Source organism: Bufo bufo, chromosome 7 (genome assembly GCF_905171765.1).
Source record: "Bufo bufo chromosome 7, aBufBuf1.1, whole genome shotgun sequence".
NCBI classification, from domain to species: Eukaryota; Metazoa; Chordata; class Amphibia; order Anura; family Bufonidae; genus Bufo; species Bufo bufo.
Window position 1 is genome coordinate 212,554,605 of NC_053395.1, and position 25,502 is coordinate 212,580,106.

Consider the following 25,502-nt stretch of genomic DNA (forward strand, 5'->3'; position numbering starts at 1 on the left):
TTTGGCAGCTTGGACCACCTGAATCATGAAAGTCGCATGTCAATGTATGAATGGAGTAGCAGGGTCGAGGATGGGTGCTAATGCTCCATACATTCATCATTCATACATGGACATGCACACAGGGGCATAGCTAAAGGCTCATGGGCCCTGGAGAAAAGGTTCCACTTTGACCCTCCTTCCCTCAGTGATTTGTGGAAGGGACAGGTGTGCACTTAGCCTTTCAGCTGTCTGAGGCAAATTGGAACAGCACCCTCCCCCATGCCAAATTATAAACCTAACCCTCTCCTGCCAGCACTACTGTTAGGCTATGGCTACACAGAAGCACTGGTCATCGCCAGGTCCGCAGAGTTGCGGTGATCCCATAGAAATGAATGGGAGCGCTGCGTGATCCAACACTGCCCGTGTCGCCGTCTAGCCCTAGCCTAAAATACATACTTGAAAACATTACATACAGAGCTACAAAACATACAGGGTAATACAGCATCACATACCTCATAAATCCAGCGATGTCTTCTCTGGATGTATGGTCTTCTCCATTCAGACCAGACCACCATGATGATTTTTTTCATCCCTCTTTTTTTTTTCAGCAGTTTGACAAACAGACATCTTAGGTTCCTACTTTTCCATCATCCTCCCACCTCTTCAACACCCCATCCGGCCACCCCCAATACTGTGCCCGCTGTGCTCCCCAATACTATACTATGGAAACAGTCCCCCTGAAAATACTAATGCCAAACAGATAGTGCCCCCTTCAATAATTATTGGCACACAGTGCCCTAAAAATGACTGTGCCCAGCAAATAGTGTCCCTGTGCCCAGCAAATAGTGTTGTAAACATAATTCCCCCCCCCCCCCCCCTAAAAGCAGATACTGTGACAGGGGACCCCCTACAGTAATAGTGTTCCCCAAAGACCCACCATTAATAGTAATTATCTGCCAGAGGGCACTTAGTGTTAACAGTGCCCCAATAGTAATAATGCCCCCAATGTGCTCATACTAGTAATCATGCTCCCTATACCCCCCAGTAGTATTAATTCTCCTAATAATGTGTACCAGTAATAAAAATGCCCCCCTAATCAGTGCCAGTAGAAAAATACCCCTTATAACATGTGCCAGTGCAAAAAAATGCCTCTTATAATGCATGCCATTGCAAAAAATGTCTCCTTACAATGTGTGTAAGTGCAAAAAATGTCCCCTTATAATGCGTGCCAGTGCACAAAATGCCCTCCTATAATGTGTGGGTGCACAAAATATCCCCTTAAAATGTGTGCCAGTAGAAAAAATGCTCCCTTCTGTGTGCCAGTAAAAAAATGCCCCCTATTAGTACCTTCAGTAGAGCCAATGTCCCCATAGTGTCCCTTCATAATGTATGCCAGTACAACGGCAGGGTAGGGAAACATCGCTCCTGTGACCTGTCGCATCATCTAACTGTATTGCTATCCCGAGGAAGGCAATACATAAATGGTGGTGAGCCACTGGCAAGGGGGGGTCTGTGGGCCCCCCTGGCTTAGGGACCGGGCTGCATTTGTGACCTCTGTGACTCATATAGCTACGCCCATGCATGGACATTCAACCTCTGTTCTTGTGATTTGTGTGGGTCTCCTATCAGCCCCCCTAATTTTCGGATAGATGTCACATTTGCATCTTGGGACTACCCCTTTATAGTCTCACCTGATGATAATACCCCTTTAGGTACTGGTACAATTTGACAATGTGGCCCTCACATGAGAAAACACTGTCCACCCGTATGTACCTCATGGTTGATACCCTTGGCCTTACAACAATCTTATTGTATATGGTTTTTGGTACATTGCATTACGGCATTATTTGGGCACCATTGGTAAAAGGGGCTTAAGGGGGACATCAACTGAAGTGATACGCAGGAAATTATTCCAGTTTAGGCTATAATTATGATACAGGATTTAACTCAGAATCAGTACAAGATGTGCAGCTGTAATCTTATTATATAACGAAAAGATCTGAAACAATTAAACATTGCACTTAGAAAAGCAACAGAATTTTATAAAAAGGTGCAAAGAATAAAAGCCATGATGTGACAATGACATTTGGTTGATCGGTGGAAATACATTATAAAGCCGAAAGTAATATATGTAAGGTGTCAGCTGAGCTGAATAGCTTCCTGGGCCAACCAAATCTGAGAAATGGCTGAGGCGCTCATATCCGCAATTATCTACACATTACAATAAAGACAGATTGTTCAGGTGTACTGTCGGAGATTGACAGCTCCTAATATCTCCCAGCCATCATGGATGATCAGAGTCATTGGCCATGGTAAATGCGACTGAGGAGCATTAAACACTTCTCTGTGATTGCTTACCTAATGGCTCTTGTCATCTTGTATGGAATATTTGGATTTCAGTTTGATTTAAAAATTACATTTCGACTCATTCCCTTGTTCTTAATCACCATAAGATCATCTTCTACCCCTCTTTTTACTATTATTCTGTTCCTATTTTAGGTTACCGCCAATGTGCCCCTGATGAGTTTATCTGTGCTGATGGCCGCTGCTTGCTGAATTTCCAGTGGCAATGTGATGGGGACTTTGATTGTCCTGATGGCTCAGATGAAGCTCCACTGAATAGAAAGTGCCTAAATGCAGGTATGAAGCTAAGAGCGTTTTCAGTATTGGTCATGAAAAAAATGGCATGTTGAAAAAGATGTTCCTTAATTTACTGACATGCCTGACCCCCATATCAGATGGTATTCTAGCTAGCTCCTTCACCGGGACCAGTTCTGACCCAACCATTCTCAACATTCTGTTTGATTGAAGGGATGGGAAATATCCAACCATGATAAAATTTGTGGTTCCGGGCCGTCTCATCTCAGACAATGGGGGCACATCACAAGGATATGCCCCCATTGCCTTATAGGTGCGGGTCCCACCGCTGGGACCCGCCCCTATATTGAGAACTGAGCCCCGAAAGTGAAGGAGGGCGCACTGCGCATGCGCAGCCGCCCTCCATTCATTTCTATGGGGCCGCCGAAAATAGCAGAGTGCGGCACGCTCCCATTCACTTCTACAGGAGAGGCGGGGATTAGCGCTTTGTGGTGGCTGGACCCTGGGAAATCTGGGGTCCTCCAGCCACAGCGCTCCCTGCTCCATTCTCAACGGTGGGACCCGCAGCTATTAGTCAATGGGGCCATATCCTAGCGATATGCCCCCATTGTCTAAGATGAAAATACCCCTTTAACATAGATTGTGCTATGTTTTATGTTTCTGGATATGACTATTTAGGGTGATGAATAATATATCAGTATGTAAGTTATCTGTAGCCACATACAGATGCAAACCTAGGATTTGGAGTAGATTCAATGTAAACCAATTTGTATATGAATCTGCAGCACAATGTTGTGATTGAAAGGTCTGGGACTTTTCTGGCATATAGCTAAGATATGCCATAAATGATAGGAGTGGGTCCCAGAGGTGGGACCTGAACCTATGTCCATAATCAGTCCTGGAAGTTATTGAGGAACACACTTTGCATGAGCATCATCTTCTCTTTCACTTTCTACGAGACTTTTGACAATAGCCACAAAAACCCTCTAGACTATTTAACAAAACTACATTATAAATTTAGAGCCATTATGGAACTTACAAAATAGCTAGTGCTTGGCTATTTTTGGAAGTCCCATAATGTTGAATGGAGGGCGGCTGCATGTGATTGAAAGGTCTGGGACTTTTCTGGCATATAGCTAAGATATGCCATAAATGATAGAAGTGGGTCCCAGAGGTGGGACCAGAACCTATGTCCATAATCAGTCTTGGAAGTTATTGAGGAACACACTTTGCATGAGCATCATCTTCTCTTTCACTTTCTACGAGACTTTTGACAATAGCCACAAAAACCCTCTAGACTATTTAACAAAACTACATTATAAATTTAGAGCCATTATGGAACTTACAAAATAGCTAGTGCTTGGCTATTTTTGGAAGTCCCATAATGTTGAATGGAGGGCGGCTGCATGTGTGTGGCTTGCTCACCCTTCGTTTTAGGGCCCCTTTATGGAAATAGGTGTGGGTCTCACCTCTGGGACCTGCTCCTGTATAATATTTACCTCTCTAGCCCAGCAGATGTCACTTCCTTGCTCTCTAGAATCCAAGCATGTCTGTCAGCTATTTCTTCATTCTTCTCTTCCCGCTTCCTAAAACTCAACATGGAGAAACCTAAAACTTAACATGGAGAAAACAAAATTCATCATCTGTTCCCCCCCCCCCATCAGACATATCCAATAGAGTTAACAGCACCATACTTTCTCCAGTCTCACAGGTCTGCTGCCTGGGGATAACATTTGTTTCTGCCCTGCCCTTCAAGCCACCCACCAAAACCCTTACCTCCACCTGCCCCTTTCAACTCAAGAATATGTCTCATATTCCTTCCTAGACCCCTGAGTCAACTAAAAGGAAGGAAATTTGGCTTCGCAGCAAATGAAATTTATCCTGGAATTCAGATCAAAGTCCAATTTGTGGACTTATAATAATAATAATAATAATAATAATAATAATAATTTATGACATATTCTGTCGATATACAATAAATGTCCCAGGTGGGAGTAACCCAAGGGGCATTCTTGAGGATGCTACAAAGCCTATCAGTGTTGGCCATTATCTGTAAAACCAGAGTTCCTCTTTATACATCCATCTTTAAATATAATTTTACAAAACAATTAGGGATAGCTTGGTACATTCAACAAGCTTTACAAGATGTTGGTGGGCTATCTAATCAACTGTCCTCATACAAGTATATTTATGTTGGTATTATCTGTTGAGTTGCCACCCTCAAAGGTCCACTACTAAATTAAACTCTCAATCCTCGATTACCCGACATACTAAGATTCGTCTTGTGTGGGGTAGAAAAGACAGTTTCTGCCTAACTCTCTTACACATCCAACATTATGTTCTCCAATTCTATAACTAAATTATTTTTGCTTAGAAATGCTGGGTTAAGACGTAATAAGTTTAAAAAAAAGCTTTTTAGGCCAGTAATTTCTGTTATGCTTCCATCACTTTAGACTGTTTTGTGAGGCCAACAATTACCTGAGAGCAATTTGGCTTTGCAGTTCTTCAACGAGCTCCGTTTAAAGCCTCTATCAAGACTCACGGAACGGAAATAAAGAATCATTTTTTAATAACTTAATAATCAGACTTCATTATTGAGTCTCGTGCAGTGTCTAAGTCCTGAATGCTAATGCCGGTATTTTCTTTAGACTTTTTTTGCTCTTCTTTGTTTCCAGAACAGTCGTGCAACAGCTCATCTTTTATATGTAAAAATGGAAAGTGTGTACCTGAGGGAGTTCTTTGTGACACCACAGATGACTGTGGAGATGGATCTGATGAGAGAGGCTGCCATTTAAATGAATGTTTAAGTAAAAGAGTCAGTGGTTGTTCCCAAGACTGTCAAGATCTCCCAGTTGGATACAAGGTTAGTAGTCAATATTTATAACATTATGTTTGAAGAACACATAGGAATGAATTATTCATGGGATTCATTTGCTTTCGGGGAAACCGATGTCCTTTTTTATCTTATGGGCGTATGAGCGGCGGTGTACTTCTTGTATAAAATATCTGTTATCTTAAACATGACAGCTCTGAGAACAATACTAGATTAGGTTCTTGAGCTACATTGACTAAATAACCAATGTCTGTCAATCTTGAAGTGTATGCTAGGCCAGAATAGGCCTATATATAAAGGAAAATGTCTACCCTAGTGGTCATATGTATTATTTATAATGTACTTGTATTGTCCATTATTTATATTACGCATTGCTGTGCATGTAATGCAATCGCTAAAAACATGTCTGATGCACATTCAAGTTCATAAAGATATATATATATAAAAAAAGAAAGTCCAACGGGAGCACCAACCTGACAAGCGGGTGCAATGTCCAAAAGGGGGCAACGGCAATCCCCAATAGTATAATCAAATAGAAAGCAGGACTGCACTCCAAAATGTGATGAAAAAATCAAAGCTGTTTATTCACCCATGTTATGGCAAAGTTTGCAACGTTTCAGCTCTTGCGAGCCTTTCTCAAGCCTTGAGAAAGGCTCGCAAGAGCTGAAACGTTGCAAACTTTGCCATAACATGGGTGAATAAACAGCTTTGATTTTTTCATCACATTTTGGAGTGCAGTCCTGCTTTCTATTTGATTATATATATATATATATATATATATAAATATAAAGTTTAAAAATGGGGAAGCATTCCTCAAGCAATGCAGTCTGGGCGCCAGTGGTCAACCCTTGATTACGGGTGTATTAATACACTGAAGATATCCAGGGCACTCCTCAGAAGCTGAACGTCAGTCCGTGCGCTACACAACGGGCATATGCCCGCTGTGTAGCGCACGGACTGATGTTCAGCTTCTGAGGAGTGCCCTGGATTTCTTCAGTGTATATATATATATATAAAAACAAAAATAAGTTGGAAAGTTAAAGCTTGAATCTCGAAAACTAAATGTGAATACTTTTTATATAAACCTTTGTTTCTGTATAGCCATAAAGTTTGCACAAGGTTTTTGTAAAAAGACTCATGAGAAGGAAAAAAAATTACCATTACTTACCCATTAGAACTCTTGACGCTCCTGGCCCTCCGCTCTTGTGGTCCCTACTGCTTCTGCAGCAATGAGGTCACATCCTTCATGTGTCCACTGCAGCTAATTACTGGCCTGAGCAGTCATGTGACTACTTCTTCTCGCAAGTCTACAAGTGTCACAAGTCTACTTCTTGCCATTTCACTGAGGAGATTAGCAACAGTGAGTTCTATGTATTCTACAGTCACACAAAAGTCAATATAATTTTGTATATAGGACCTTATAATATATTAACCTCTACAACTGAATTAGGTGTAAGACTATACCTTCTTGAATAGATTCCTTAGTATATGGAAGAGGACTTTTAAGCAAGACTATGGTTCTAGTAACTTTTGGCTAACTGGCAGAAAAACCATCCTGAAAAAGTTCACCTCCACACTTTGGTGGCTGACCTTATGATAATACACTACTAGGGGGAATTGCACTCCATTATGGTAGTCCAGACACCTCTGGCGGCTTATCTTCTGGGCGAACAAAAGGATCAGGTGTAACTATGATTCAGATATGAATCGATTTTACCCATAATCAAAAGTGTTTTGGATCCCTGGAAATTTAATTCCTTCCATCCTTTCTTTATTTTTCTTTCCTCGCTATTTCTCTCTCGGAAAAAAAAAAAAAAAAAAACGAATTCTACCTGATTTAACAAATGGATTCACTCATTCTCTAATTAGGTCTTAAGATCCAAAGTGCCTGATACTTTTCTCCCCTGACTTCATTTGTCAGGGAAGAGTCAGGAGGCTCAATACACATTAGATTGTCAGCTACTCCCAGCAAAATTGGCAGCTTTGCCCAACAATAGCCTAATGTGGCCTTATCGTATTCTAGATATATCCTAATTGCTAAAGGTCTCTGGGTTTTTAATGGGAATTTCCTAGGTGTTTTGAGGTGGCCATGGGGGCCAAGCTGGGTGGTCCAGGGGTTAATCTTAAATGTCCCAGGATATGTTGGCAGCTTTCCCATACTTATGATGGAGATTTGGACCTCTGCTGTGGAAAACTAACCACTCTAAAGATATCTAAAAAATTAATCAGCACAGAATTTTAGACTTACTTACTCCTACATTATTTGAGTTTTTAAAATGTTTTAATGAAGTCTTTTTATTCTTTGTCACAATTTTGGAGTGCTACCCGCTTTCTATGATATATATATATATATATATATATATACACATACACACTGAGCAAAAATATAAACTCAAGACTTTTGGTTTTGCCCCCATTTTGCACAAGCTGAACTCAAAGATCTGAAACATTTTCTATATAAACAAAAGACCCATTACTCTCAAATATTGTTCACAAATCTGTCTAAATCTGTGTTAGTGAGCACTTCTCCTTTGCCGAGATAATCCATCCCACCTCACAGGTGTGGCATATCAAGGTGCTGATTAGACAGCATGAATAGTGCACAGGTGTGCCTTAGACTGTCCACAATAAAAGTCCACTCTGAAATGTGCAAAGTTTTGCCTTACTGGAGGGGGGGGGGGTCATAAAACCAGTCAGTATCTGGTGCGGCCACCATTTGCCTTATGCAGTGCAAGAGATCTCCGTCGCATAGAGTTGATCAGGTTGTTGACAGTGGCCTGTGGAATGTTGGTCCACTCCTCTTCAATATCTGTGCGAAGTTGCTGAATATTGGCAGGAACTGGAACCCGCTGTCGTATACGCCGATCCAGAGCATCCCAAACGTGCTCAATGGGTGACATGTCCGGTGAGTAGGCTGGCCATGCAAGAACTGGGATGTTTTCAGCTTCCAGGAATTGTGTGCAGATCCTTGCAATATGGGGCCGTGCATTATCTTGCTGCAACATGAGGTGATGGTCGTGCATGAATGGCACAACAATGGGCCTCAGGATCTCGTCACGGTATCTCTGTGCATTCAAAATGCCATCAATAAAATGCACCTGTGTTTGTTGTCCATAACATACGCCTGCCCATACCATAACCCCACCGCCACCATGTGCCACTCGATCCACAATGTTGACGCCAGCAAACCACTCACTCACACGATGCCACACACGCTGTCTGCCATCTGCCCTGAACAGTGAAAACCGAGACTCATCCATGAACAGAACACCTCTTCAACGTGCCAGTGAGTATTTGCCCACTCAAGTCAGTTACGACGACGAACTGCAGTCAGATCTAGACCCCGATGAGGACGCAGAGCATGCAGATGAGCTTCCGTGAGACGGTTTCTGACAGTTTGTGCAGAAATACTTTGGTTATGCAAACCGATTGTTGCTGCAGCTGTCCGGGTGGCTGGTCTCAGACGATCATGGAGGTGAACATGCTGGATGTGGAGGTTCTGGGCTGGTGTGGTTACACGTGGTCTGTGGTTGTGAGGCCGGTTGGATGTACTGCCAAATTCTCTGAAACTCCTTTGGAGACGGCTTATGGTAGAGAAATGAACATTCATTGCACGGGCAACAGCTCTGGTAGACATTCCTGCAATCAGCATGCCAATTGCACGCTCCCTAAAACATTGCGACATCTGTGGCATTGTGCTGTGTGATTAAACTGCACATTTCAGAGTTTCCTTTTATTGTGGGCAGTCTAAGGCACACCTGTGCAATATTCATGCTGTCTAATCAGCACCTTGATATGCCACACCTGTGAGGTGAAATGGATTATCTCAGCAAAGGAGAAGTGCTCACTAACACAGATTTAGACAGATTTGTGAACAATATTTGAGAGTAATGGGTCTTTTGTGTATGTAGAAAATGTTTCAGATCTTTGAGTTCAGCTCATTCAACATGGGAGCAAAACCGAAAGTGTTGTGTTTATATTTTTGCTCAGTGTATACAATGAGATACTGGTAAAAGTTGCAGGAACTGCTCTTTTTTCCAAGCACTTACTGTGCATTTGAAGCAGACGACTCAGAACTTTGTCTTGCCTGGATTTAGGTTGATACAGTACTTAGAATTACAAAGCTGCAATGCTGAGCCATAAGCCACTCAATAGTCTCTTACAGTCATTTGCTCTTTAAGTATTTGCCCCCTCCATCCTTCGACTCCCAACAGAATGCTTTTAAAGGTTACGTCTTATCCTGAAGAGCTGATTCACTGTGTAACCAATTGGGAAACAAAATCAAAATGATGAAAACCTGTGAGGCCGTAACAAATCATTCAACGTCACTCTGGGCTTTGTGCCGGCTGTGGTGTTCAGCTTGCCGAAGGCTCTGTCTTATTTGTGTTCAAATGTCATATTGTCTGAAAATAAACCAATTGAACCAAACCAGCTTTTTTTACTCTACCAATATTTGTTTTTTTTTATAAATAAAGCTTTAAAAATATCAGTGGTAGTGGTAATCTGTTTGCAATATGACATATGTAGTCAGCTATAAAAATGCCACATCGATATTTAATGATGTAATAAGGGAGGTAACCTGCAGTTTCAATCTGCTCTTTGATATTGAAGGGTATGTACACTTTTGCAACAGGAATTTTTTGCTCCAGATCAGATCGCTGCATTAATGAATCTTTTTAAAAAAAACTAACTTTGTAACAGTCTTGATTGGAAAGTTACTGCCGTTTTCCAAAAAGAGCTCCTATGGATATAGAAGGCAATCAAACCCGTTCTGTTGTTTGCAACAGGAATTTTTTGCTCCAGATCAGATCGCTGCATTAATAAATCTTTTAAAAAAAAAAACTAACTTTGTAACAGTCTTGATTGGAAAGTTACTGCCGTTTTCCGAAAAGAGCTCCTATGGATATAGAAGGCAATCAAACCCGTTCTGTTGTTTGATCCTGCACAATCATAAGAATATGCATTTTGCTTCTCCAAATTCTGTTTTTATTAAGCAAGTTCCTCCTATATATATTCCTTTCATTTAATGGGTCTATTTACTTTTGAAAACATTTATAATTAACATTGTTTTTTTTTTTGTGTGTATAGAGTTATAAACTAAACAACTGTCTTGTGTATACAGCTCCTAGTTGGAGCTATGTGTCTCCATGGTAACAGACTACATGCAAACCCTGTGTAGTCAGATGTAGTCATGTGCTAGTCCACTCCCTCTAACCCCTCTTATCATGTCTGCAGGATAGTAACAATGAAGGGGATGAGTACAAGGCTGCAGGATTAGACTACACATAGTTTGTTACTCTGTAACCATGGAGACACAAAGCTCTGCATTTGAAATAGATACACTAAAGAGTACAATTTATTAATTAGGACTGTTTGCAAAGTTGCTTCTATTTTTCTGGATGCACAGCACACATTACAAAAGTTTACATACACTTATTATTATTTTTGCAGCATACACTTAGAAGGTGTATGTAAAGCTGAGTTAAAGCAAAGCACATTATTCCACATGCCTGTGTAAGAGCATTACCTGTGCACAGCTATAAAGATTCAATATGTAGAAATAAAAGGATAAAACCCTATTTACCGGGCCACCTTGCAGCACCAGATTGCTGCTTCAGACATTATCTAAAGCAGGTTGTAAAGCAGACATGATGATAGATTCAGATGCTAAAATGGGTTCACTGCATTTATTTTGTCTTATAAAATCTACTTAGCTTAAAGTGAATGGAGTACGGCACAGCTCTGCCACTGCTTCTAATGCAAAAATATTAAATTAGTTGAGCAATGTCAACCAGTTATAAGAAATAACTTTCCTTAGAGCTGTAAGGTGGCAGCATGCTAGGGTCTCTATAATGACCACAATATCTGGGCCACCCAATGGTTTTGCAAAATAGAACTTATCACAGTAGGGTTTTATGAGCCGGACAGGTAGATATACAGTATGTTTATATAAAGAGGTTTATCATTTTGTTTTGCATTTTTTGTAAGAATATCATTATTTTGTATACTATATAATATATGATGTTAGATGATGTGATAGATAGATAGATAGAAAGATAGTATTGTTGGGCGAGCATGCTCGGCCGAACACCATTTTGACATGACTGCGTGTGCTCGAGCGCGATGCTCGAGTCTTCTCCCCGCACGTTTGTTGGCTGCTAAGCAGCCAATAAACGTGCGGGGAAGTACTGGCACTCACTGTAATGCTGTAGCCATGTTGGTTACTGGCATTCCAGTGATTGGCTGGACGGAACGCGTCATTGGGTGCTATATAGCACCCAATGACACGTTGTTTGGCTCAGTCTTAGGCAGGGCGAGCTGCAGCAGAAGGGACAGATAGTGTAGGGACCGGAATATTATTATTTTTTTAAGCAGGGCTTAGTCTTGAAAGGTGTTAGAGACCCAAAAGTCCTTTTAAGGACTATTGTTTTATCTGGCTGCAATATACAGGGTGGGCCATTTATATGGATACACCTTAATAAAATGGAAATGGTTGGTGATATTAACTTCCTGTTTGTGGCACATTAGTATATGTGAGGGGGGAAACAAGATGGGTGGTGACCATGGCGGCCATTTTGAAGTCGGCCACTTTGAATCCAACTTTTGTTTTTTCAATAGGAAGAGGGTCATGTGACACATCAAACTTATTGGGAATTTCACAAGAAAAACAATGGTGTGCTTGGTTTTAACGTAACTTTATTCTTTCATGAGTTATTTACAAGTTTCTGACCACTTATAAAATGTGTTCAATGTGCTGCCCATTGTGTTGGATTGTGAATGCAACCCTCTTCTCCCACTCTTCACACACTGATAGGAACACCGCAGGAGAAATGCTAGCACAGGCTTCCAGTATCCGTAGATTCAGGTGCTGCACATCTCGTATCTTCACAGCATAGACGATTGCCTTCAGATGATACGAGATGTGCAGCACCTTAAAACTATGGATACTGGAAGCCTGTGCTAGCATTTCTCCTGCGGTGTTGCTATCAGTGTGTGAAGAGTGGGAGAAAATGGTTGCATTGACAATCCAACACAATGGGCAGCACATTGAACACATTTTGTAAGTGGTCAGAAACTTGTAAATAACTCATGAAAGAGTAAAGTTTTGTTAAAACCAAGCACACCATTGTTTTTCTTGTGAAATTCCCAATAAGTTTGATGTGTCAAATGACCCTCTTCCTATTGAAAAAACAAAAGTTGGATTCAAAATGGTCGACTTCAAAATGGCCGCCATGGTCACCACCCATCTTGAAAAGTTTCCCTCCTCACGTATACTAATGTGCCACAAACAGGAAGTTAATATCACCAACCATTCCCATTTTATTAAGGTGTATCCATATAAATGGCCCACCCTGTATATTATTAGCAAAACCTGCGCTAAATTGCGTGCAATTGTTTATTCACTGATGACAGTGACACAACCTCTGCTACATCTGTTGTGTTACATTTGCGCATACTAAATATCTGTGACATTCAGCGCAATTGTTTGGCCGCTGTTGATAGCGACATTACCTGCGCTACATCTCCTGTATAACGTTTGCGCATCCTAAATATCTGTGACATTCAGAGTAATTTTTTCATGGCCGCTGGTGACAGCGACATTATCAGCGCTACATCTCCTGTATAATATTTGCACATAATAAATATCTGTGACATTCAGTGTAATTTTTTCACCGCTGGTGGCAGCGACATTACCTGCGCTACATCTCCTGTATAACATTTGCGCATCCTAAATATCTGTGACATTCAGTTTAATGTATTTGCACATATACTTACACAACCTGCGCTACTGTACGTGTGACATACTTGCAACCATATTTACCATTTAATATGCTCAAGGCGAGCAGTAAGGGATGGGGAAGTGGCCGTGCTGCTCATGGTGCACGTAGAGGCTGTGGCCCTGGGTGCAGTGAAACTATGCCTGCTGCCAGAGCACAAGAAACACACTCATCCACGATACCTAGCTTCATGTTTTAGTTTGCAGGGCGGCGCAGGACACCACTTTCGAAGTCAGACCAGTGCGACCAGGTGGTCAGTTGTATTGCAGCAGATAATACTTCCAGCCGGTTAAGCACCACCCTATCTTCCACAAAGTTCAGTCTCAATAGCCAAAAGTCTGGTCAACAGAATCCTCACCCTGATCCTCTTTCCTCCCACCATGGAGAGTCTTGGCAAAAAAATGATCCTACACTCGGATATTCCGAGTAGCTATTTTCATTGCCATTCCTTTATTTGGGCCTCTCGCCAAGCCCGCTTGAAGAGGGACATTAGGAGATCTTGTGCACCGATTCCCAAACTCTTGAGCATCCACAGTCAGAAAAAGATGATGGTAGGGAATGGCAATTAGTGTTTCACGAGGTGGATGATGATGATGAGACACAGTTGCCAATCAGTCAATGGCAATTAGTGTCTCAAGAGGTTGAGGATGAGACACAGTTCTCTCAATAAGTGAGGTTCTTGTTAGGTCAACAAGTCAGGAGGATGACCAGAGTGAGTAAGTGGAAGAGGAGGTGGTGCATGATGAAATCACTGACCCAACCTTGGAAGGTGCAAGCCGAGTGACGACAGCAGTACAGAGGGGGAGGGATCCGCAGCACCGCAACAGGCTGGAAGAGGCAATGGTGTGGCAAAATGGAGAAGGCGGGCCACACCAAACAGGCCCGCAACTGTTCCCCGGAGCACCCCCTTGCAGCAACCTCCCTTGCCAACGGGTAGGTGTTCCGCAGTCTGGCGCTTTTTTGAGGAAAGTGCGGACGATAAAATAATTGTAATTTGAAACCTGTGCCGTACCAAAATGAGCAGGGGCATGAACACTAGCAACCTCACCACCGCCAGCATAATCCGCCACATGCCATAAAAACGCCTGGGTCCACAGGATTGCACAGAGGTGCTACTGACGCCAACGACTGCGGGCCCTACTTTCATTAGTATTTCCGCCACCACCTACATTATTGGCTGCAACCCCCCCTTCTACTCCTCCACCTCCTCCTCCACTTCCACCTCTGAATTCTTATCTTGCAGCACTAGTCAGCCATCAGTCAGTAGCTGGAAGCAGTGTAGCACCACAGTGGGGAAGCGGCAACAGGCCTGCTGAAACTAATTTGCTTAGGCGACAAACAGCACACCGCCACAAAGCTACAAGGGACCAGACTGAGCTGTGGCTCTCGCCACTCAACCTACAACCAGGCATGGTTGTGTCTGATAATGGCCGTAACTTGGTGACGGCTTTGGAGCTCGGCAAACTCACACACATACCATGCCTAGCCCACGTGTTCAACTTAGTGGTTCAGCAGTTTCTCAAAACCTACCCCAATTTGCCTGAGCTACTGCTAAAGGTGCACCGCGTGTGTGCCCATTTCCGAAAGTCATCTACAGCTGCCGCCAATGCTGCAGCAGCGCTTGCAATTGTCAGCTTACCGACTGTGTTGCGATGTGAGCACTAGTGTTGATCAAGAATATTCAAATTACAATTTTTTTAGCGCGAATATCGGCACTTCGAGAATTCGCAAATATTTTGAATATAGTGATATATATGCGTAATTTCAAATATTCAAGATTTTTTTAATTAGTACACATGATCCCTCCCTGCTTCTAGCTTGTGGGCCAATGAGAAGGCTGCAATATCTTTGACTTTAGGAGTAGTGTTGATTGTGAATTTTCGCAATGCAAATTTTCATAATGCGAATGCTTATTGCAAATTTTTCAATAATGACTAGAGATAACAAATTCTCGAATTCTCGAATATATGGCAAAGATTCGCCCAAATATTCGCGAAATATCACAAATTCGAATATTGCCCCTGCCGCTCATCACTAGTGAGTACGCGCTGTAACTCCACGTTCCACATGTTGGGAGCGTCTGTTGACGTGTTGAGCAGCAGAGGGCAGTAGTGGAATAGAAGCTGCAACATGGTAATCGCCTTTCCAGTCACCTTCCGCTCTTCACACGCAACAATTGGGCATGGATGACTGACCTCTGTGAGGTTTTACGCAGCTTTGAGGAATCAACACAGATGGGGAGCGGCGATGTCGCTATTATCAGTGTAACTATGCTACTTCTGTGTCTACTGAAACGCTCGCTGCTCACAATGAATGCGGACGCTTTGCATGTGAAAGAGGTGGAAATGGGGGAATACAGTACACAGGGTGATAGCCAGACCACCCTAAGTTTGTCTTCTCAGCGCAAAATGGATGATGAGGAGGAGGAGGAGCAGGAGACAGTTGCCTCCGCTACAGAGGGTAGAACCCATATCAGGTTTATTCAATTTGTTCCACTTGGATGGGCCAAAGAGGAGGAAGAGGATGAGGAGATTGAGAGTAATGCTCCTGATGAGGACAGCGAAGTCTTGTCTGTTGGGACTCTGACACACATGGCTGACTTTATGTTATGCTGCCTTTCCCGTGACCCTCGCGTTATACGAACTTTGGCCAACACCAATTACTGGTTGTTCACCCTCCTCGACCTCCGCTACAAAGAGAACTTGTCATCTCTCATTCCTGTGGTGGAGAACACTAGCAAAATGGTGCAGTACCAGAAGTTCCTTGTGGAAGAATTACTCCAAAAATTTCCAGCTGACAACACTGGCGTAGTTCCTTGAGCACACTACGTAGTTCCTTGGGCAATCGAGGAGGGGAGACGAGGGGAACACATAGCAGTTCCAACATAGGCAGGGCAACACTCTCCAAGGCCTGGGACAGTTTCATGACACCCCGCCAGCAACCTCCCCCTGATGCGCTACCTAGTGTCACAAGAAGGGAAAAGTTTTGGAAGATGGTGAAGGAGTAACTAGTAGAGAGTGTCAGCGTCCTCAATGATCCCTCTGTGCCTTACAACTATTGATTGTCCAAGCTCGACACGTGGCATGAACTATCGCTCTACGCCTTGGAGGTGCTGGCCTGCCCTGCCGCCAGCGTTTTGTCAGAGCGGGTATTTAGTGCTGCTGGTGGGGGCCTAATATCTGATAAGCGCATCCGCCTGTCAACTGAAAATGCTGACAGGTTCACTCTAACCAAAATGAACAAGGCCTGGATTGCCCCTGATTTCTCTACTCCACCAGAGTAGGCACTTTAAATGTGGCTTTTATGGTGTATTGAATATACTGTATTCCCACGCACCCCTTTCACCACAAAAAAGGGTTTATGGTTCAATCTTCCTTTTCTCGTCCGCCTAATGTTTTAGAGAGTCATCAGCAGCAGGCCCTCGCCAATAATATTTTAGATGGTCAGATCAGCAGCAAGCCCTCGCCCCTAATGTTTTTGCGGTTCACCAGCAGGCCATCAATCATAATTTTTCAAGTGTGTGTATGATGCCTTCCTTTATGTGTAATAAAGGGTGTATTGGAGTGCCCTTTCCTTGTAATTTTTGGCAGCCCTTTCACTTAGTGCATAGGCTTTATGAGTGTAGGAGTCCCACTACCTGAACAATTGTACCACAATGTGAATGAGGCCCTCCTTTATGTGATATAAAGGTTGTGTCGGAGTGCCTCTTCCTTGTAATTTTTGGCAGCACTTGCACTTTATATACAAGTAAATATACAGGAAAGAATGTTTCCTAACAATTTTTCATCTAAAATCGATTTTATTTTCGGTTTGGTGCGTATTATTGTCAGTCTGTAAAAGTGACGTACTACTAGGACAACATCGTTCCCAGCAGCGACCTGGGAGTCCAAGATGCATCTAGACATCCTCCCCATGCTGTTCCCAAACCATTTTGGTGGTGTTTAAATCAATTTCTGACCTTTTCCTATGAACCAGACATCCTCCCCTCTTCAGAGCAGGGGGTGCCTGGTTTAATGCTCGGGTTCTCCCATTGACTTTCATTGTGCTCGGGTGCTCAGTAGATGTGTTCGACCAGAGCACCCAAGCACTTTGGTGCTCGATCAACACTAATAGAGAGATAAGACAGATTAATATGAGATAAATAGATCTAGAGATAGATAGATAGATAGATAGATAGATAGATAGATAGATAGATAGATAGATAGATAAAATAGGACAGAGTTGAAACATTGCATGAACATGGAGGAATAAAAAAACACTATTTTTATCTCATTTTTGAGTGATGTGACTTGTTCTTTGATAAATAGGTAGATAGATAGACATGAGATAGAGATAAAGCTTCATTATACATAGGGGGGAAAAAAGCTATTTTATTATAGATTTTATCGTTTTGTGTCAACTACTGTATTTTATTATTTTTATTACTATTATATTTATATTGAGTACAGATTGATGAATAATGTTTAAAGGATCTTTTTTTTATATCTTTATGCATATTCCTATTTCCCACAGTGCCAGTGCTGGCCTGGATTTCGATTAAAGAATGATGGGAAGACGTGCGTGGACATTGATGAATGTTCAGACGGTTTTCCCTGTAGCCAGCAATGCATCAATACATATGGGACGTACAAGTGCTTGTGTTCAGACGGGTATGAAATACACCCTGAAAATCAAAATGGCTGCAAATCTTTATCAGGTATCACAATGGCATTTATGTACTGACGGATGACAACTGATATTCTGAAAGATAAGGTGTTATTATGTTTTCGTCTCAGCGCTGTCTGTGTTCGTCTGTTTTTATCTTTTGAAAGATTAGATTGTAATTTCAACAAAACAATTTATAAAAACAAACTCAGTTTCTTTTTTAAGTAAAGTTATTTGAAACCAGGTCCAGTCTTATATTGTATGGTGCTTTGTGCCGTCCCTTCTGTTGACCTACTGTCATAATGTAATATAATAATGTAAAAGTAATAATACCAGACAGTAGCTAATTATAATCGCCGTATGGTTCCAAAACAACAGTGTGAGTGTAGCAGCATGACAAATGATATAAATACCACCAAACAGTGCTCAAATAATGCCCACTGTGCCCAAATAACATAATGTAATAACAATACGACACAATGTCTAAATATTAATTCAGTTTTCAGATTTTTAACAGCTAAAGTTTTGGGCGCAAGCAATCTTAAGAGCTCCCTCCAGCATGTGCACCTAAGACACCCAGTATAACTGCCTGGGTCAGGAACTCCAAAGCTCAACCCTGGTAAAAAATAACATTGCACGTTTTTCCGAGGTTATAATTGATCATATGTACCAACTATGTCCCTAAGAGAACCTTTTGGTGATGGCTACATGGATCACTCTACTGTTTACACAGCCCTGGCCACGTGCACAAAAACTAGTGCAAATTTTCAATGTTACCCATCAGATCACTCCTTTGTTATATACAATATTGTATGCATAGATTATGATAGAATCTGATTGGATACCATGTGCTTCAGTGAGATTTTTGGCTGCTCTAGTTGTAATGTATGAGCTTAATTGTCTCTATGAGGAGATACATAGAATTCTGATTGTTTCAGGTAAATGTATTTATTTACTTATTTTAGGGAGGTCTATTTTTAATATAATCTTTTTTTTATTTCAATTACATTTTAAGCAGGTTCCTCTTCTACAGTCATTAATAAAAGGGGTTTTCTGAGATTTTAATATTGATGGCCTATTGTCAGGATAGGTCATCAATATCTGACCAATGGTGGTCCAACTACTGGGACCTCCACCGATCAGCTGTGTGAAAAGTCAATGGTGGCCAGTGATGTCATGTTTATTGGTCACATGACCTAAGCATATACAGTGCAGACCAAAAGTTTGGACATACCTTCTCATTCAAAGAGTTTTCTTTATTTTCATGACTATGAAGGCATCAAAACTATGAATTAACACATGTGGAATTATATACATAACAAACAAGTGTGAAACAACTGAAAATATGTCATATTCTAGGTTCTTCAAAGTAGCCACCTTTTGCTTTGATTACTGCTTTGCACACTCTTGGCATTCTCTTGATGAGCTTCAAAAGGTAGTCCCCTGAAATGGTTTTCACTTCACAGGTGTGCCCTGTCAGGTTTAATAAGTGGGATTTCTTGCCTTATAAATGGGGTTGGGACCATCAGTGGCGTTGAGGAGAAGTCAGGTGGATACACAGCTGATAGTCCTACTGAATAGACTGTTAGAATTTGTATTATAGCAAGAAAAAAGCAGCTAAATAAAGAAAAATGAGTGGCCATCATTACTTTAAGAAATGAAGGTCAGTCAGTCAGCCGAAAAATTGGGAAAACTTTGAAAGTAAGGGCTATTTGACCATGAAGGAGAGTGATTGGGTGCTGCGCCAGATGACCTGGCCTCCACAGTCACCGGACCTGAACCCAATCGAGATGGTTTGGGGTGAGCTGGACCGCAGAGTGAAGGCAAAAGGGCCAACAAGTGCTAAGCATCTCTGGGAACTCCTTCAAGACTGTTGGAAGACCATTTCAGGGGACTACCTCTTGAAGCTCATCAAGAGAATGCCAAGAGTGTGCAAAGCAGTAATCAAAGCAAAAGGTGGCTACTTTGAAGAACCTAGAATATGACATATTTTCAGTTGTTTCACACTTGTTTGTTATGTATATAATTCCACATGTGTTAATTCATAGTGTTGATCACGAATATTCGAATTGCGAATTTTAATCGCGAATATCGGCACTTCGAGAATTCGCGAATATTTAGAATATCGCAAAATATATTCGGAATTGCGAATATTCAATTTTTTTTTAAATACCAGTTCATGCGAATTTTTTATGCGCATATTTTATGCGAACTTTTTATGCAAATTTTCGCATTCAAGAAAATAATGCCTGGAGATCAGGAATTCGCAAATTCTCGAATATTTGGCGAATATTCGCCCAAATATTCGCGAAATATCGCGAATTCGAATATTGCCCCTGCCGCTCATCACTACTAATTCATAGTTTTGATGCCTTCAGTGTGAATCTACAATTTTCATAGTCATAAAAATAAAGAAAACTCTTTGAATGAGAAGGTGTGTCCAAACTTTTAGTCTGTACTGTATATTATATATATATTTTTTTTTTTACATGAAGTCTACCAACTACTAAACGCCTTTCTTTTACATGTGCAAGCCTTATTTGAAACTTAACTTTTATTTTAATCTTTAAGACTCATTTGTTAAGAGGAAATTTAAAAGTATCAGTGGTTATCGCAGTAATGGTTCATTCAGATGACCGTATGAATGAATCCGCATCCATTCCGCAATTTTGCGGAACGGGTGCGGACCCATTCATTTCAATGGGGCCGCAAAAGATGCGGACAGCGGAATGCATGCGGTCGGTAACCGTGTTTTGCAGATACTCAAATTGTGGATCCACAACAAACTAGGGCCGTCTGAACGGGCCCTAAGTTTGTAAGTACTAACAATGTAACCACCGCTGCTATATCTCTGCAGCGGTGTATGTTGGTAATATAGCTGTGTGCAGTGCCAGAAGGCGTGCACCCAATGCCCTGAAGACGCCGGTGCTCCGGTGAACCATATGGGGACATAGTGTTTGTTTTTAGCTTAGTATAGGGGTGCAGTGTTTCTGATATATAAAAGAGAGAATAGCAAGTGATACTGAAGGCAAAGCAGAGCAGGAGGGAGCACACACGCTCCTGCACTGCACACAGCAATATCACCAAAGTTCTATGTCTCTGCAGCGGTGGGAACAGAGAGATGGCTGCCCATGCACAACTTCTATGCTAGCACTCAAAATAGCTGAGTGTGCATAATCATTTATTTCCAGAACTCCCATAGAAGTGAGTGGAGAGAGCCAGGGATGAGTGGTCACCTCTCCATTCCCAGCAGCACGAGACAGGGCCCTGTTATCAAGATAGGTGCCTGTTCCAAAAGTGGTGCACAAAAATTGTAAGAAATAGTGCTTTCCACAAAATTTGGTCATAAATTTTGCACATATTTAGTTCAGTTGCTAAAGTGAAATGTAATTTTTTCTTGAGTTTAGCGGAAGACCCTTTCCTCCTCCTCGCTGATCACCATGAAATACGAAGAATGAGCACGGATGGATCTAATTACACTATGCTGAAGCAGGTTAGAAGTTTAGCAATGTCAACATATGTCTCCATATTCAGATATGACGTTTATATTTAGGTGTACAATTGATTATTTGGATTCAAAAGAGATGTAGCAGGGCTGAATCTGTCATTTACATCTTCGAGGCTAGATAGGAGCCTCTATCCTCAATGACTAGCATTTCCACTGTTTTCCTGATCCTCAAAACTCTTTACCTCCTTCCTTGCCCCCTCATTGCTCTGGATACCATTACCTAGTGTCTCTCCTTCCCATCACCACTTAGGCTCCTATTCCTTGTAGTCTGGGCTAAAATCTTAACATCTGGCCTAGATCCCTCTGTTCTTTTTATCTGAGGTCCCTCCTGACCAATGATGGTGGAATAATGATGACTTGTAACAGTTCATAATAATACTTCACATATTTCATGTAACCACATTTCTTTGGATTGTGCACCATGATAATTCTCCACGTTCATGGGTAATTTCTAGAAACATTATGGAGGTTCCTAAAATAGGAAAATACACTTTTTAATACAAGTTACTTACATTTAAAATTCTTACCTAGTCTCTCTCTATAAGCAGCAACTGGCCATTATACTCGTATAATATATTTTTTTAAAGGCATTGTTTTCACGTGAATTCTGAGATGCAGAAATAAGATGCACTTACACAGGCTAGGTGAATAAAAACATTTACTAAGTGTGATTAAATACATAAAAAATAAAACAAACGACTCTTATTGATAGTAAAAGCAATCACTATGACCTGTGTTCACTGTCGGCAGTCCTGGTGGGGTACAGTCGCATAGCCCACCATCTTGTCAACTGTCTTAGCAGTGCACAGGCCCATAGACAACATCCAGTCATGGTAGGATACAAAAGAGGGAGTCTTTTGGCATCCTTCCTTATGGATGCTTGATAACTGCTTGAAGCTCATTGTTAAGGCACAAAAATGTATACCTTCTGGCTCCCCTGAGATGGTGCCCAGTGTGCAGTAGGCATGTCCCGTGAGTTAACCACTCTGGAATGTGGTCTGGTTGTAATCTGACACAGAACCACGGCTTTGTAACTGTTAACTAACTATCCCTAACTCACTACATTACAAGGAATAATATCACATATAAAGGTAATATAATAATTAAAGGGGAGAGAACCAATCAATACTTAATTAAAAATACCCCGACAACACAGCACCTTCACAGAGTTTTTCTTTTCATACATTTTACTTGCAGTACCCTGTCTGACCACATGCTGTGCTGTTCAAGCACTACAGGGCTCCACCTAGTGGCTAATGTTTAACTGCTTCTATTCTACAAAGCACTTGGTGATGTGCTTAACTAAGGTGTCAGAACCTTGCAAATGGAAAAGAACGTCCATTATTAGGTGAAAAAAGCTTGCTCCAACTCTACATGTTTTTGTTCACAAATCTATTTATTACTAAAAGCTTTAGATTTTACCAATACTGTGTTTAAATGAAGAAAGGCTTCATTGATTACGTTGCACCGTATGATGTTATTAATGTATTTGTGCCCTTCCATTTACTGGCAGCTTAACAACATTATCAGAATGATTGTATTCTTTGTCAGGGATTAAACAATGCAATTGCAATGGACTTTGATTACAGAGAAGAGGTTGTCTATTGGATTGATTCCAGCAGATCTAACGGAAGCCGTGTTAATCGGATGTTTGTGAACGGCAGCGATGCAAAGGTAAATCCAATACATTCTCACTACTGCATATACGCCACCTTGGTGTTTCATACACATGGCAATATGGCTATTAAAGTTTTATCAGGATGCTGGGCTCTGCACAAAATCCATATGTGTTTGCAATACCCCCCCCCCCCCCCCCCATATATTATAAGAGAGTTATCAGGACAGGATGAACATATGACAAAACGGAGAACGTAATCAAAAGTTGATTTACAGCACAGTTGTATACGCTCTAGGTAAATTCCATACACTGTGCTGCACCTAGGTAGGGGTGGTGTTTTCTTCTGTTAGTGGTTATTTAAAGGGAATGTTCACCTTTTTAACCATTTTTATTGCGTCAAATATTGCATCTAATATACAAAATATATATTAAAAAATCTTCTACCGTTTTCTATACACAGCTATTATGCAGAGCTATGTGTCTCCAAGGCACAGAGACAACAAACACTCCCTTTATCCATTCTCTCTACCTGGACTTCTGCTGCCTCTAGGCGTTCAAGGGGAGGAGGCAAAAGGAATAAAACGTGATTGCATCATCACACTTAACACATAATGCTAGTAGCCTGCATCTATGGAGACACATGGAAGAAAGGGATGCAAATGAGCTCTTAACAAGCTCTGCCTCTGATGTCACCAGATGTAAGGCAGCTATCCTATAAGTCAATGTTCAACCCTTTAAATAGGCCTTGAGACATGACTTGGATATTAAATAAGCCAACATCTCATCTGCAGACAGCTGTCTCAGGGTGATTGCCCCTCATCAGTGCAGAGCAGAGAATACTGGCTTAACTGGGTGAGAGGTCTAAGGCCTCATCCACATTTCTGTGTCAATGACACGTCCGTGAAAAAAAGCGCATGTATTTCATCCATAAAGATGTCCCTGAAGGATCTGTGGTCCATGTGTCCGTTTTTACCATCCGTGTGAAAATTAATTTCCAAAGAATCTCCTATCAGTCTTCAGTGAAAAATGTATGTACCACGGATGTGAACCGTGTTGTGTCCTTGATTTTCATGGACCCATAGGCTTCAATGGGCATGCTTGGTCCACATCACGGATCAAAGTAGTGCATGTCTCCGAGATTTTTCTACTGAACCCACGGTCAGTAAAAAATATTGAAATGTGAAGTGACACATTTAAATCAATGGGTACGTGTGCTATCTGTAGAAAATGTGGACGAGGCCTAAGTCAGGATTTGAGGGGTTCTAGCTCTCCTTGGGGAGAGAGAGCCACATACATTTGTGTAAGAGCTGCATCCAAAAAAAAAACTAAAAACAACTGTTTGATTTTTAATCTTAGATGTCAAAGGATAATAAAATATTTTATATAGCTTTTAAAGGTATTGTCCAGAAGTAGAAAAACATAGGTTCCTTTTTTCAAAAGTGCCACATCTGTTCCAAGGTTGTGTGTGGCCCAGACGCAAACCATAGATTTTTTTTTTAATTAAGCCATGTTTTAATAATCCTAGACCCCTGTTAGCAGGATACCTATTACATACCTGGTTCTAACTATATTCCACAGTATTCTCCTAATGTGGTTGACAAAAACTAACTTGTCTTGACGTTCTTTGTAAAGAAGAGGAGATGCGAATTAGCTCTCGTCAGCTTTCTTTCTCTTGGAAGAGAGCTAGTCTGCATTTTTTTCCCCTGGGATCTGACCTATAAGACTCTCTATCTCAGCTCTGGTGTCCTCAAAGAGAAACAATACTCAATAAAATACCTCTCGAGAGCAGGAGCAAATAGTACAAAAAAAACTAAAAGCAGTGTTTGTTTCAGATCAGCTAAATCTATAACGGTTAATTGCACAGTATGTTATAACTACTGTATAACTTGAACATGTATAAGTTGCCCATAAGTTGTAAATCAGTCAAGCACTTTATAACTTCTGTGAGATGTTTCTAGGACAAAAACTATATGAAGAGATTATAAAAAGGAAAATCGCCTACAAAGATTTGACTTCCTGCATGGGCAACCCAATTTAAGACTTTTGTGTTTCTCTTTAAGGTAGTACATAACACAGCTATACCCAACGCACTGGCCGTGGACTGGATTGGGAAGAATCTCTACTGGTTTGATACAGAGAAGCGGGTTGTTGAAGTGTCCAAGCTTAATGGCTTATACCCCACTATACTTGTTAGCAAAAAGATTAAGTTTCTAAGAGATCTATCACTGGATCCACAAACAAGGTAATGCTCATTGTTTTCCAAAAAGTTGTGATCCCCAATACATTTGTTTTTAATGAAAGATAAAATATTTGCAAGCACTTGTGTAACAAAATAGCGAGTCAATAATTCTTATGCCTGTATGTAAGAATTCCATCTGCCTGCATTCTCCACAAGGGGGAGCACATGCGCAAAATGCATACAGCTTAAAGGTAGTCGGTCACCACAAAAATCCGGAACAAAGCCTTGTAGGGCTAACTCAGCTGAATGTAATGATACCTTTCAATTAGCAATCTACTTCATTCTGGAGAAAAAAATATTCCTTT

The 25,502-nt window shown here is 41.3% G+C and overlaps 1 protein-coding gene across 1 annotated transcript in view; it reads left to right on the plus strand.

Annotated features, from left to right (window-relative positions):
* LRP1B (LDL receptor related protein 1B) overlaps positions 1 to 25,502 on the plus strand; it is a 1,344,280-nt gene that overhangs the window by 1,100,753 nt on the left and 218,025 nt on the right. The window contains exons 55-60 of the mRNA XM_040441523.1: positions 2,479 to 2,619; positions 5,253 to 5,440; positions 17,701 to 17,884; positions 21,240 to 21,325; positions 22,892 to 23,014; positions 25,019 to 25,200. Coding sequence (XP_040297457.1) covers positions 2,479 to 2,619; positions 5,253 to 5,440; positions 17,701 to 17,884; positions 21,240 to 21,325; positions 22,892 to 23,014; positions 25,019 to 25,200 — 904 coding nt within the window. The remainder of the gene's footprint in view (positions 1 to 2,478; positions 2,620 to 5,252; positions 5,441 to 17,700; positions 17,885 to 21,239; positions 21,326 to 22,891; positions 23,015 to 25,018; positions 25,201 to 25,502) is intronic.